At 37.3% G+C, this 16,228-nt stretch overlaps 1 protein-coding gene across 2 annotated transcripts in view; it reads right to left on the reverse strand.

Moving 5' to 3' along the window:
* Positions 1-16,228, reverse strand: part of SYT9 (synaptotagmin 9) — a 213,703-nt gene that overhangs the window by 126,457 nt on the left and 71,018 nt on the right. For both annotated transcript variants that reach the window (XM_033205654.1, XM_033205655.1), the window contains exon 3: positions 13,287-13,833. In XM_033205654.1, the coding sequence (XP_033061545.1) occupies positions 13,287-13,833 (547 nt within the window). The remainder of the gene's footprint in view (positions 1-13,286; positions 13,834-16,228) is intronic.

A 16,228-nucleotide genomic window follows, 5' to 3' on the forward strand; every position in this document is an offset into this window, starting at 1 on the left:
TCAAAATCCTGACAACCTATGAATCCTAAACAAGATAAACAATACTTTTTAAAAATTCGACACCATTCATTCTATAATCAAATTTCAGACAGAGAAGTCTTTAAGTATGGCACAGAGAAGAGAAAAGAGTGTTACAAATAGCGACTTATTTCTCAAAACCAGGAGTTTGGAGGCAAGACTCCAAAAGAATAGGTACTGAGAAAAAAAATTATCCACACAAGATTTGTATACTTATGTTTTTTTCAGTTATTAATGTGAAATGGTAATATTTCCAAACAAGTAAAAACTGAGAGGGCTAACATCAATAGATCTTTAACTGAAAGAATTTCTCAAAAATGTACTAAACATAAAAAAAAATCTAGAAGGAAAGTCTGAAGAAATAGTAAACAAAGAGAAGTGGTAAATATGTGGTAAATTTAAACAATCATTGACTTTATAAAACATTAATTATAATATCAAATTGCTGAGTGCAGAAAACCACGGCAAGATAGGAGTAAAATATCAGAAAATAATAGTTATGTCATCTGGAATGGGGGTAATCGGAGTCAAATATCCCAAAGTAAAAGTACAGTTTTGATGGAGGTTTAATACACTGATTAAGTTTTTATTAAATTAGCCATGCATATTGTAATTTCTAGGAAAGTACTAAACAAGTAGAAACAGAGGTTGTATCTTATAAGTTGGTAGAAGGGAGAAAGTAAAATGGGGACAAAACCATTTAAAAGAAGAAAAATTATTTAAAAATTAGAATTAAAACAAACACAATGTAAAATGGTAGAAATAAACCCACATGTATTTATAATCACAATGACATAAATAGACTAATCTCACTAGTTAAAAGTCAATGATTTTCAGAACGGATTAAAAAAATCCAACTATACTTTGCTTACAACATTTATACTTAAAATATAACGATGTAGGAAATTTGTAAGTAAAAAAATAGAAATATACGAGACAAAACTAAAAGAAAAATTTTTAAACTTTATAAATGCCAAAGAACACTTGAAGGCCTAAAAAGCATTTCTCTACATAGAGACACTAAATAATAATAAAATGTTGAAAAGACCAGACATATATAAAAAGTACTAATTTTTTATGTATACACATTAAGCAGAAATTTTGATAGAACTACAAGATGAAATTGAAAATCTACCAGCATAGTAGGAAATGAAAAACACATTTTATCAATAACTGATATATTAGACTGATGACAAATATTATTCAAGATGTAGATGTGAGTGAGACATAATCTTTTCAAGAAAACATAGCACATTTATAAAAACTGATGTGTAAGAGAACATAAAGCAAATTTGAACAGATATCAAATAATCTGTAAAATATACTCCATATTATCTATTCACATTTTAATTGTTACAGAAATAATGCTTAAAAAAACTATGCAGTATGAAATTTTAAAAACACACCTTTAAACAACATATAAACCAAAGAAAAAATCATACTTGATATTAGAAGATGCTTAAAAAAATGAAAACACTAAATATCAAAATTTGCAAACATAAAGCTAAAGCAGTACTTCAAGGGAAATTTATAGTCTTAAACGCATATTTAAAAAAAAAATTAAAAGACTGCAAATTACTAACCTAAAGATACAAGTAATTATAAAAAATATCAACTGAATAAACTAAAGAAAAAAGAAAGAAAATCATACAGGAAAAATAATGGAAAACAAAAATTAAATAGAATTAATAGAATTAAAAGTTGGTTCTTTGAAAAGGATAATAAGACTGATAAACTCCAGCGACACTGATTAATGAGAAAGTGAACAGGAATAAATAATCTATATTAGAAATGAGAATAAGGACATAACCAGAAATAAGGCAGAAATAAGAAGTTAAGAAAAAATTATGAAGAACTTTAAGACAATACATTTAAAGCATAGATGAAATAAGCAAATTTCTAGAAAAATCTAAATCACCAAAATCAATTCTCAAAGAAATAAAAAATAATTTGGTGTTATAATCATCAAGTAAATTGAATTAATTTCCCCTAAACATCTGACCCAGAAAGTTATACTAGAAAGTTATACTAAACATTGACAGGAAAGATTTCAATCATACACAAAATCTTTAAGAGACTAGGAAAAGAGATAATATGCCATAACTCATTTTTTTTTTTTGAGACGGAGTCTCACTCTGTCGCCCAGGCTGCAGTGCAGTGGCGCGGTCTGGGCTCACTGCAAGCTCCGCCTCCCGGGTTCACGCCATTCTCCTGCCTCAGCCTCCCAAGTAGCTGGGACTACAGGCGCTCGCCAGGCCTAGCTAATTTTTTGCATTTTTAGTAGAGACAGGGTTTCACCGTGTTAGCCAGGATGGTCTCGATCTCCTGATCTCGTGATCCCCCCGCCTCGGCCTCCCAAAGTGCCGGGATTACAGGCGTGAGCCACCACACCCTGTGCCATAACTCATTTTTAAGGCTTGTACACCTTTAATGATAAAATGCAGATGAAGAGAGAAAAGAAAATCAGTTTGATCTCACTCACGAGTTTAGACACAAAATTTTTAAAATATTAGCCAACCAAATAGCTGAACACACACACGCATACACACACACATTCATGTATATCCATGTACATAAAAAAGCAACACATTGTGAACAAGTTGGATTTATCTCAGAAATACATGTTTTTATAAAAAGTATAAAATATAGCAATATAATTTATTACCTTAAAATGTAAAAGGAACAAAACACATGATTCTCTCAACAGATACAGAAAATCAACTGATAAAATTCGATGTCCATTTAGGTTTTCAAAAAGTCTATAGCCAATGTCCTACTTAGTGATAAATAATCAAAGCATTTTTTTGAAGAACAGAAACAAGCCAAGGTTTTACTCTACTGGCATTTGTATTGGTGATTGTAATAAATGTAGTAAAACAAACAAAAAAGATGAGGTAGGGAGAGAAAGCAAGATAATTACAAAAGAAAGAAGAAACAAAATTGTCCTTATTCATGCATAGCATAATTGTCAATGTACAAAACTCAGAAGAAATCTGTGGTCAAATTATTAGAATTATAGTGTATAGCAAGTCCAAGTGTTGGAGAGAACATAGTCTAAGATGGTCTCAAATACTGCTAGTGGGATCATAAGTTGGTCAAACTTCTTAGAGATACAATTTTCTTAAACCTAGCAACTCCATTCCTAGGTATATACCTTAGAGAAATTCTTGCATGTATTTATCACAAGACATGTACAAGAAATACTAGTAGCAGCATTTTCTGAAATAGAAAAAACTTAAAATTAATTCAAATAACCATTGACAGAAGAAAGATAAACTGTTGTAGACCATATAATGGAATGCTAAAATCATGCTGCAAAACAACAAAAAAGAACTACAGTTATGTCCATGAACATAAATTATTTTAATACACATAATGTTGAACATAACAGTTTGCAGAAGAACAGACACAATATAATATCTTTCACATAAATTTCAACAATGGGCAAAACTGAATAACCTATTCTTAAGTGGTAAAATGATCTTTAAAAACAGGCAATTATAGATATAAAATTCAGTATACAGATAATCTCTTAGGGGGATTTTGGAATGGAGGAGGGGCACATAGGAAACTTCAAAGAGACTGATAATGTTCTCTTTCTTCAGCTAAATTCTGGATTGACTGATGTTTATGTATTGGCTAATATATTGGTGGTTCATATGTTGATGGTTATATATTTTATTAAAAAAAACAAACGATTTGTCCTGGCACCCTCACTAGAATAAAAGCTATTAAAGTCTCTTTGTCAGAGACCTGTAGCTTCATCAATCCCTTCCTTCAGTTGTGCTGTTCTACAGCGCCGCCAGTTTTCACTGCCTCTGAATAATCTAGACATCAAGGGGATAACATGTCTGAAGGATCACGAGTGGGAAAAATGATAGGGTGAGATTCAGTGGACTCTCATAAAGATACAGCTCAGTAGACTCCAGTGATATCCAGACTTCACCCACATTCTAGAAGGAACCTGGCTTCCCTGTTGGCAGCTGGAAATCATGGCTTTCTGTGGCATTTTTCAAGTTGCTTGTCCCTTAGGATCAGTTAAGCAGCCGGTCCTTTTTGCATTTTTAGCACTACGTGTAGTGGTGTCCTGGAGCTGGCTCCTATAAGCTGGCAACAGCTTGGGGAGGCAATTGTGGGTGAGCATCTCTTGCCAACTCTGCTTTCAGTGATGTCACACTGGCAACTTGAAATCAGCCCTTCTGGGAGTATTTACAACCCAGGAATCAGCAAATGCTAAAATCAGGTCCCCTCCCTTCCCCCATCCCTGCCCCACAACCAGTTGTTAAGCATCCACCAGGACACCACTGAATGTAACACAACCTTAACATCATACGGAGGGAGGACACGAGCAGAACTCATTTCCCAGTCCTACTGGGATGAAGTGAAGGAACCAGCAAGAGCCAGCAGATAGCAAAGAAAGTGATCCCTAGCTGCCCTCATTGCTCATTTGCATAATACACTCCTACCAGCATGATGACAGTTTACAAATGCCGTGACAACAGCCCAGAAGTTACTACCTTTCCATGGCAATGACTCAGAGAAGTTACTGCCCCTTTCTTAGCAAGTCCTAAAACCCGCCCTTTAATTTGTATGTAATTTAAAGTGGATATAAGTGGGTATATATGCAGTTGCCAACAGCTCATACATTGCTGGCTGTGGGCACACTGCCTACGAGTTACCCCTTCTCTGCATGGAGCAGTACTGTTCATTAAAGACCGCTGTCTAACATTACTGACTTGCTCTTGAATTATTTCCTGGGTGAAGCCAAGAACTCTCCCGGGCTAAGCCCCAGTTTTGGGGCTCACTTGTGTTGCATCAATATAATAATCACTTATGACTTATGGTACAATGAAACGAAAAGGGATTCAAACTAATAAATATCTTCAATCACAGAGCCCGCCTGCCCCATTTGTATTGAACTATGAAGAACAAGCACTCTGGACTTCCCTGAATACTTATATCCCCCCTTCCTGGGTGGTTCCGGGTGTCCATCTCCATCAGGTCTGCAAAAGGCCCCAGGCTTTTGGGAGACAGAACAGGGAAGTCTCCAAATTAGTGACTACAAAATAACAAATCTTGCTGAAATAAGATTTTTAGGTTCTCAACATTACCAGAAAGTCTATGCTGTTGTAAACTGTGTCCTTGCCTTTTCTGAACTGGAATCTATATTGGCATAGAGGGAAATTCATGACTTCTACTGTCATTACATGAAAACTGTGGCATCTTCTCCAAATCAGAGTCTAACTGAGGTGGTCATAGGTCCCAGAGAAAGTCTCCGAACCAGTTTCTAAACCAAGAAAGAGATTCCTGAGATGTGCTTAATGCCTGCTTTTTCAGAAAGCCCCTAATAAGTGGGGTATACTAAAAATGCTAAGAGGATCGTCCTGACAGACAACATTAACCCAGAACACTAGACTTACACTCTCCGATATTTTGACCTTCCCCCTAGATGCTGTCTTCTCTCTTGCTGACTGATAAAATCCTCACAAAGATGTATTGTACTATTATTGATTGATCTGGCTTCAGTAGTTGAGAGGTTGAATTACACCATCATTTTTACACTCCATAATTGCCATTTTGTTACTTCATAGGAAAGCATGAGGATTAATTTTTATTTGAGTGCTAACATTTATAAAACTTACACTCTCCTTGGAGAAACAAATAATTTTTTAAAAAAGATTAGTTTATGAGTTCAGCTCTGCATAACAGCCTCCAACTAAATCAGCCCCTAGAGCTTAAACAAATTAGTCCCTCATAAGGAGTTTCACTTTATGCAGCAAGTGCTTATTAAATATCTAACTTTCAGGCGCCATTCTAGAGGTTGAGCACCCAGTAGGAAGTAAACCAAATTTGGTTTTTGCACATATAGAAAGAAAATTGAACAAATACACAAAAGAAGCACAAGTAATGATAGAAATACAGAGTGTCATGGAAACAAATGCCAGAAAAACCTACGCTAGTCCAGGGCTCAGAAAAAGACTTCTCCGAGGAAATGGCACATAAGCTGGGATTTAAGAGCTTAGTGGGAGTTAGCCAGGTAAAGAGGGGAAGGAGAAGTAAACCAGTGTATATGATCATTGTGAGCCACCTTTTCCTGCACAGACTGAATTGGTTATTTAAAAAATCTTAGTCTTAATTTTGATTTGGCTATTATTCAGCTGTGTAACCTCAGCTGACTCTCCTAATGGCCATTCATCTCAGCATTATCTGCTAGAATGAAAGACCTCTAAAGTTCTACTCAATTAAAAGACAAATATACACAGATTACTATTCAGTTAGTATAAGTAAAACAGCTTTTTAAAAATAAGCTTTGATCAATATAGCAGTGTTTCTTGCAATAGGTGTGAATACTCACAGAAACTCTTTCAGGTAAAAATACTAGATTAAAAAATTATTCTTAATGTGTAGTGGAGCTGACGGACCAGAAAGAGAATTTTTCAGTGGACAGAAACAACAAGAAAGCATGAATCCATAGAGTTAAGTAAACTCTGGAGCTGGAGCTTGAATGGAGGTAACTGTGAATCTCTGGTGGCTTAGCTTCTGGCATTCAGAAGACTGCAGAGCCTGAGAGTCACATCATTAAAGGATAAACAACACAGAACTTCTGCCATGCTTACTAAGTGGATATTGTCCCCAATATCATGCCTGTCTTAGACTTGCTCTATGTAAAAAAGAAACAAAAGTCCCCTCAGCCAGTTTCTAACCATTAATACAAACTTGCACTACCATAAGAAAACTACTCTTTCTAGCTGCATTTGACCTAATACTGACAACTCGCATTGTTATGCATTTTAAATATTCGTACCTAAATTACTACTGAGCTAGTTTTATGGGGTCTGTAGTAATTATAGTTTTATTCCTATACAGAGGAATAAATATTAGACTAAATGTTGACTTCTCAAAAACAATTGGAAGTCAGAAGACAATGAAATGATAGTTTTATAATGCCAAAATCAAAATAACTCAGTTTTGTGCTCCCAAATTGTTATTCACAGACAATCTTTTAAGAATAAAGGCAAAATAAAGGCATATTCAGGAGCTGTGGCTTTCAGTTGAAAGTTATTGCCAGCCTACAGATACCTCAAGAAATAGGCCTGAACAACAAAGCAAGACTCTGTCTCAAAAAAGAAAAAAAGAAATAGGGAAATGAATATCCTGACTCGACTCTTCTCCCTTTCTTGTTGTCTGAACCTAAGCAGAAGTCAGAAACTAGGGGTGTTCTTCCAGTTTGAAGAAAGATATACAAAAATCCAAAGCCTTCAGGGACACCCAGCAGAAACAAATGGCAGGCACCCAAAATAATGCCCCAAACTAACTTTATAAAGCAAGAATTACCTCGATTCCAAGCCAGGCAAGGACAGTACAAGACAGTAAATTACACACATCACTCATGAGCACAGAAGCAATAAAATGCTAAATGAAATATTAGCAAACTGAACTCAGCAGTGTAAAGAAAATGTACTATATCAAGATCAGTGTGGATCACTCTAGGAATATATGATTGGCTCAAAATTAGAAAATCAATCAACATAATTGACCAAAATAGCAGATTAAAGGGGTAAAAAGCCTCACTAGATTACAGCATATGATAAAACAATTATGTGTAATAAAAAGGCTTACTCAACTCTGAAGAGAGTAAAACATTCTTAATATGGTGAACATATTCACAAAATATATATAGCTAAGGCCGGGCATGGTGGCTCATGACTGTAATCCCATCACTTTGGGAGGCCGAGGTGGGCAGATCACCCAAGGTCAGGAGTTAGAGACCAGTCTGACCAACATGGAGAAACCCCACCTCTACTAAAAATACAAAATTAGCCGGGTGTGGTGGTGCATGCCTACTAATTCCAGCTACTTGGGATGCTGAGGCAGGAGAATTGCTTCATCCCAGGAGGCAGAGGTTAAGGTGAGTCGAGATCACGCCATTGTACTCCAGCCTAGGCAACAAGAGCGAAACTCCATTAAAAAAAAAATAGATACATATCTATATCTATCTATATATATATCTAAAATCATACTCTATGGAAATTTAAAGACACTTTATTAAAATAAGAAACAAGTCAAAGATATCTACTATCATAATTATTATTTAGCATTGTACTGGAAATCCTAGTGTGTGCATTAAGTAACAACAAAAAAGGAAAAAAGGTATACAGATTAGAAAGAAACAAAGAAAACTATCATAATTCACAGATGACTGATTATCTACAAAGAAAATTCAGGAGAGTCTACAATCAAATTATAAGAATTAATGAGTTCTAGGCTGGGCACAGTGGCTCATGCCTGTAATCCCAGCACTTCGGGAAGCCAAGGCCGGCAGATCTACTGAGGTTGGAGCTTGAGACCAGCCTGGCCAACATGGTGAAACATCGTCTCCACTAAAAATACAAAACTTAGCCAGACACGGTAGTGGGTGCCTGTAATTCCAGCTACTCAGGAGGCTGAGGCAGGAGAATCACTTGAACCCTGGAGGCAGAGGTTGCAGTGAGCCTCAATTGCGCCATTGCGCCATCCAGCCTGGGCAACAAGAGCAAAATGCTATCTCAAAAAAAAAAAAAAAAAGGCATTAATGAGCTCTACAAGACTGCCAAATAGAAGATAAATTAATATAAATAATTTTAACTATACACTAGCAACAGTTAGAAAATGAAATTTTAGACCGGGCGTGGTGGTTCACACCTGTAATCCCAGCACTTTGGGAGGCTGAGGAGGGTGGATCACGAGGTCAGGAGATCGAGACCATCCTGGCTAACACGGTGAAACCCCGTCTCTACTAAAAACACAAAAAATTAGCCGGGCATGGTGGCAGGCGCCTGTAGTCCCAGCTACTCGGGAGGCTGAGGCAGGAGAATGGCGTGAACCCGGGAGGTGGAGCTTGCAGTGAGCCGAGATCGCGCCACTGCACTCCAGTCTGGGAGACACAGCGAGACTCCGTCTCAAAAAAAAAAAAAAGAAAATGAAATTTTAGAAAAGATACCATTTAAAAGAACAAAAAGTAATATACCTAGCAGTAAATCTAAAAAGATTCATGCAAGATCTTAATGTAGAAAATTATAAGCTTTGAATAAAAAACTTTAAAGAAGAAATATGTAGATGAATAAGTAAATGGAGAGATATACCATGGTCATGTGTAGAAAGACTCAATATCACAAAAGATACAAAATTTTCATAAATTAATCAATAGACCTCATATAAATCCAAATACCAAAAAGAGCGTTTAACTTGGCAATGTGATTCTAAAATGTGTGAGAAAAGTCAAGTACCAGCCAGGGCTAAACTAAAAATGAAGCAGGCTGGATGATTTGCCCTTCCAGATGTTAAAGCTTATCATAGAACAATAGTAATTTGCAAATTGTGCTATTCATAGAGATAGTTAAACATCACAGTGGATAGAAAAGAGAATCCAGAAACAAGTTCTGCATATACAGAAATCTATATAGGACAGAGCATACAGTGCATATTATTGGGAAAATACGCCAGAAAATTTTTTACCCATATAAAAAAATAAATATGGATATGTTATGGACTGAATGTTTTTGTCCCTCCCAGTTTATGTGTTGAAGCTCTAATCCCCAGTGTGATTGTAACAGTATTTGGAAATGAAGCCTTTGGGAGGTAATTAGGTTTACATGAGGTCATGAGGGTGGGGCCCCCATCGTAGGATTAGTGTCCTTATAAGAAGAGGAAAAGAGACTAGAACCAGAGCTGTCTTCCTGTCTCCATTACATGAGGGCACAGCGAGAAGGTGCTCCAGGAAGAGAGCCTCACCAGGAATGGAATCTGCTGAAACTTGGTCTTGGATATCCCAGGCTGCAGAACTCTAAGAAATAAATATCTATTGTTTAAGCTGCCCAATTTATGGTATTTTGTTATGGCAGCCCAAGCTGACTGATATATGATGCCTATATCATACTATATAAACATTTCCATTCTAGATGGATTAAAATCATAATTGAGGAAGACAAAACTTTAACACTTCTAATAGAAAGCATAGGAGAAATATCTTTCTGACATAGGATACGTAAGTACTTCTCAAGTAGACACAAATGCGCTAATTTACAATGGAAAATACGGACACATTTTATTAAACTAAACATAACCTCTATTTATTAAAGACACCATAAAGTGAATACAAAGACAGCCATAAATGGAGAGATGATGTTTGTAAAACACATACCCAACAAGGGATTTGCATCCCGACTGCTTAAAGAGCCTATGTGAATCAACAAGGAAAGGAAAATACTAGAGTAAGTGCTGAACAAGAATTTTCACAAGAAAGAAAACATGAATGACCAATAAACATATCAAAAGATGGTCAAACCAGGCAACTGAAGAAATACCAATAATACATAATTTTACATACATGCACACACATACATTGTAATAAGTGTGGCAATTGCAAGAGTTGGAGAGAAAGTGGAACACTAGGGATTATCACAATTCAACAGTGGAAGGATCAATTCGTGATATGTGAAAATGACTGAAAAAGACTTTGTCATTATCTAGAAAAGTTGAACACATGTATACTTTACCTCTATCAGGGATACACCCTAGAGAAATGATTGCATATGTGAACCAAAAGATGCGTACAAAAATCTCTGCAATATTATTCAGGATCACAGAAAAACTAATAACATCCTGAACGTCATCAATACAAGAATGCTAATTTGTCATATATTAATATTAATACAGTGGAATATTATATAGCAATGAAGATACATAAGCCACAGCTGCTCTACTTATTTCTATTATTAAATGCCATAATCAATGTTGACCAATGGAAAAAAACTAGTCAAAGAAGAGCTATAAAACGCCAAAATAGACAAAACCTAAACCCATATTGTCATATCTATATGCATACGTATTTTTAATATCATGATATAAGTAAAATTAAAGATAGTAGTTTTCTCTTGGCAGGACTGAACTGAGAGGGAATGTAATAGAGAACAATTTGAAGGTCAATAAAAGTACTGGTAATGTTCTATTCTTCAACTAAATGGTGGGCTCAGGCCTGTTCATTTAATTATTCCTTCATTAATCCATATTATTACATGTACTATATTATATACATTCTATATTATAAAAAGGGAACCATGGCAAATCTCAGATCTTTATGTTCAGTCTCTGTAAAAAAAAAAAAAAAAAAAAACAAAAAAAAACCACAGCCCCAAATAACACTTTTAAAAATGGAACTTAAAAATATGGCAGACTATGAAATAGCCTGTAATTTCATTGACAGGACCTACCCTCTCCCGTGGCCATCCAAAGGCCTAGATCAATGCTCAGAAGATTTATTGTTTGCCTGAAGAAACAACTGAGAAATCTGAAGCCTATAGGTTTATTGGTTTTCCTCCTTGATAAATAATTTCACATTCTCCTTATGGAAATCTAGGATTTTCCAACAATGGAAAAGAAAACCTTACTCTCTAGAGAATGCTGAAATGGCAGTAATCTCAGGGCCAGAAGGTCTCTACCACCTGCCACTCCATATTTTTGTCCACAGGAACCTGTCCTAGGAGTCGTTCCCACCAGGGATCATCAGCCTTATCCAGATTTGTATCAGCTACTGTGCAGTCAGTGTTGCTCTCACCACAAAGTCTCTAGAAGGCAACTCTCAGCAACATCCTCACTGAACTTTGTAATAACCTCTCCAGCTATTTTATGGAATCCATTTGTCAAAAAATGTAAGTTGATGTCTCATTAGATGGTGTGACCAACACCTCCCTACCATACCTGAGATGAGACATAAGTTCAAGGCACCTCACTGCAGCTGGTAGTGTCTCAGCTCCCATAACCAGAGAGACTTAGTAAATACCCCAGTGAGGGGGTGATGCCTAAGCCATTGGTATCTTTGTATAAGCAGTCTTCCCATTTTGTTTCTTTAAACGTTCTCATGTTGCTTCCTGACTTTGTCATTTGGGATTTGGGAGACAATCATTGCTTTCCCCAGCATCCATTGTTGGGTTTATATGTATTATTATCTTTTAAGATAAGGAGATCTATTCCTTCCCCAGTATCCCAAATCACCTGGGTTTCATCAGCTGCTATTCTCTGCACCTAATCCAGCTCCAACTCCTTTCTTTCCTCATCATTGTGATAAAGGCCAGCAGAATCCCATGCTACATTTTGTTTATTTGGATAGCAGCACAAAGCTGGCACTGGAACCTTGTGGCATGTGGAGAGAAGGTGTCCTACAGGGCAACCAAAGCATGGGTGAGTTTCTAGTTCATAAAAGTGGCTAAGAGGGTACTGGTGTAGCTATTTGGTCATTAGGCAGAGGTTAGTCTTTCACTAAATAGGCTCCAGACTCAAGCTGAATCAGTGTCTGAACTGAATAAGGACGGTGGTGCTTGGTCCCTTTGGATGCCATGGCAGAGAAAGAGAGCTACGCTGGCCTCAGAATATCTCATATCCAAGAAGAGGAACTAACAAAGTTATCTCAGGGAATTTGGACAGGTGAAAGAAACAAGCGGCCTTAAAATACCAGAGTTACCTAAGAATGTTCAATTTTGCTTTCTATTTCTGGAATGCCAATACACCTCAACAGGATAATGAGAAGGATGTAAATGGAGTAGAAATATCACCTTTGAAATCTTGTGTTTAAAATGTAGACATAGATGTATTGTACCACTACACAGCACCTTTGACTTCTCTTCTGAGCGCTAAATTGGATGTGGCTGTTGACAGATTAGTTTTGCCATTATCTATAGTTTCTTTCCAGACTTCCCTCCTTGTAGCTTGGATTTTGTGAGTTTTACATTTAAAAATGTGGTTCCAACTCTTCTCAACCACTCCCACTTGTAGGGTTGAAGTTGAGGATCCAATCATGGGAAATGCTCTTGAGCCAACCTGAGAACACAGGTAAGTACCTACTGCTCTCAGAGTCAGGCAATGGTCTCTTAGCTGCAGACTACGGTTAATAGAATGCTGGGTTGCATTTAGCATAAACAACCTGAAAAAACTCTAAAGAAAATGAGGTATGCAGGACAGATAACACCTGCATCTCTTAGGGACTAGCTAAGAATCTGAAAGTAGAAAAGAGAGAAAGTTCCTCTTTAATGTTTGCATGGAATAGTACTTGGAAACTTCAAAATCAATATTGTTAAAACCCTGTTTCTGAAAAGGTACAAGGAGGTTCTGAAATAATTGCTACATGCACATTGATAAGAATTTTACACTTTGTCCTCAAGATAATGTGTAAGTAATCTGTTTTCCTGCTAACTAAGATGCCCCCCACCACCAAAATGAAGAAATGCTGGACTCACATTGGTGACATATTCGATATCCTTCCAAAGGATGCACTCCCTGGGGAAATCAGCCAAGTCTAAGAAGTGATCCACCACCACTTGGCCGATTAAGTCATGACGAGAGAACCTGTCAAAGTCGTACACAGAGAAGTGAAGCTTCCGTGCTTCAAGGTCATTGTAGGGAACCGGAAATAAAAACACTTCATCAAACACAGGGTTCAGGGTCTTTCTGTGAACTTTAGTCTGGTGTTTTGTTTTCCGATCAGGAAGCAAATAGATCTTGACATAAGGATCTGAAGTCCCAGAAAAGTCCTTGGCGGGCAAATTGACAGCTTTGTGAATCTTCACTATGAGCTGTTCTAAGTCACAGTCATATTTTAAAATGAAGTTCAGTTTCCCACAAGCCTTGCTGTTACTCCGTCTCCCGTCATCATTATCCAATGACCTCTGCTTATATAACTCTGGTTTAATTCTACCAATTCCAGTCAACTGTTCCTGTTTTTGAAGCTGCTGGATATTGAAGTCCGGGTTTGACAAGTTGAGTTGTCTTCGGATTGAATTATGCCTTCAATGAAGAGCAACACAGAACAAAGTTACAATCTTATTAGCTATGGGTCTCTCGGAAACTTTTGCCTGGGATGTAGGTAGACCGTTATGTTTTTTGTTAGGAGCTTAGAACTGTGGGCTTTTTTTGTTTGTTTGTTTTGGCCTAAATTCAAAATGCTCATCTGTGTGAGTAAGCTGCTCCCTAAGGCTTGAAGCTCAAAACCGAGGCTTGGTATCAGGAAATGAACCTAGGAACATGTGACCTCGGAGCTTTAAAGGTTTAATACACTTTCTAAACTGTCTAATATGCCATTAAAGAAGCTTATTCGTCTGGTGGAATGTAAAGATTTGTACAAACTGCTTTAAAAATAAAATTATTCAACTTTATATATAATATCATTCCGAAATTGAAATAGCCAAGTGTTGCCTTAAGAAGAGTGAATCTTTCCCTAAATTACACAGAATTTCTTGCCACCGGCTTATAGCTTTATAAGGATATAAATTCTTACTGGTTCAAATCAAATCATTTCATCACAAGAACACAGCTTTTGCTCATGCAAAAATGTATGTGACTGGGATGTGTCTGCATGTAGTAGCTCTGACAGGTACAAGTGGGATGTGTCTGATTGTAGTGGCTCTGACAGGTACAAGTGACAGCACTGGGATTGTGTTTTTGCTGTACACACAGGTGATTAGTGATCAAGAGGACAGGTTTTATTTCGGAAATAAACACTAATGGCACAAAAATTAAAGATGAGCTACTATAAATGTATGTAGGGATTCAACTGGAGATGTTGGATACTGATACTTTTAAATTAAATATTTGCTACTGTAGTATACTCTTCACCCTGTAAGTATTGGTTTGGGTTAGAAGTTTCCCAAAAATTCTCTTTAAAGCCTGTCTGATCTGTGCATGTCTTCCCAAGTTGAGAGTAATTATCACATACAAGGTTGTTTTTAAGGTTACTTTTGTTGTTTTTAGCTCAGTTTAGAGTCATTATATTGTATTGTATGCATTTAGTCAACAACCTTAATTAAAATAGTCTCTTTAATAGAAGGTGAAAGGGAACAGCTGGGATGTCTCTTAGGGATTGGTAAACAGTTGGAGAGGCAGAGTAAACATTTGAATTTGCCATTCTCTTCCTTTCTTCAGACAATGAAATAAAGATGTAAATATGGAACCAAGGGACCCCCAGACATGTTTGAAAGTGTTCTCCCTTGTCACCACAGATATTGCTATGCTGAGCATTCCTCTTTATCCTAAAATAGCCTCCTAATCACTAATCACCCACATGGTATGACAAGAGTACTGTCACAGAGCTGTCACTTGTACCTGTCACAACTAACACAGTCCATAGCAAGCAGACATAGCCCAGTCACATACATCCCCACATGTACAAAAACTGTGTGGTCTGAAAGTTGCTGATGGGAGATTTTAATCACTTACAGAGAAATCCACAATCTTAAGGTTTCTCTGTATTTTATGATGTGGATGGGTGAGGGAGGGAAGGCAGGAGTTGCTGTTAAGCATCTAAAACTGGCTTTCTGCGCTAGGGCAGCCAGGTCATTCCCTTGTCCAGAAATGGAACCAATGTAGTGCTAGAATAGAGCTTGAGTCTCACTTTACTGGACTCTGTGGGCAGAAAGGACCGGGAGGCAGCAGAAAGAAACCTGCCATATGCAGAGGTTGGAATAGGCTGGTGCCAGCCCTATTTCCCTCTGCTATTGATTTTTCTTTACAGACTAGATTCAAAAAAGGGCCATAATTGGGTCCTGCATCAGTTCCCACCCTTCTAGGTACTGTCTGGTAAGTGGCACTGTTTATATGATAAAAGTGCATCCTCAATATCGACCGGATGCTCCTTTTACAGATGAGTCTGTGGAAGACCAACAATTCTGTGTCTACACAATCCAGTCCCAGACAACAATCTTGTGTCAGTCCTAGGCCCTGTCACTCTGCTGCTCCGCAGATGGTTGCTGGGCAGACTGTGCATTATAATTTACCTTTGAATTTTCTTAGTACTGGTATTAGATTAATCACAGCAACATTTTGTCTTCACCATTGTCTGTAGGACTAAATCTACCATAGTGGTGTTTTTTTTTTCTTGTTTTGTTTTGTTTTTTAGATGGAGTCTCACTGTTATCGACCAGAGTTGAAATGCAATGGCGCGATCTCAGCTCACTGCAACCTCCGCCTCCCAGGTTGAAGTGATTCTCCTGCCTCAGCCTTCTGAGTAGCTGGGATTACAGGCATGCGCCACCACACCTGGCTAATTTTGTATTTTTAGTAGAGACAGGGTCTCTCCATGTTGCTCAGGCTGGTCCTGAACTTCCAACCTCAGGTGATCCGCCCGCCTCGGCCTCCCAAAGTGCTGGGATTAAAGCGTGAGCCACTGTGCCCGGCCACCATAGTT

Source organism: Trachypithecus francoisi, unplaced genomic scaffold (genome assembly GCF_009764315.1).
Source record: "Trachypithecus francoisi isolate TF-2019V2 unplaced genomic scaffold, Tfra_2.0 Lachesis_group8, whole genome shotgun sequence".
NCBI classification, from domain to species: domain Eukaryota; kingdom Metazoa; phylum Chordata; class Mammalia; order Primates; family Cercopithecidae; genus Trachypithecus; species Trachypithecus francoisi.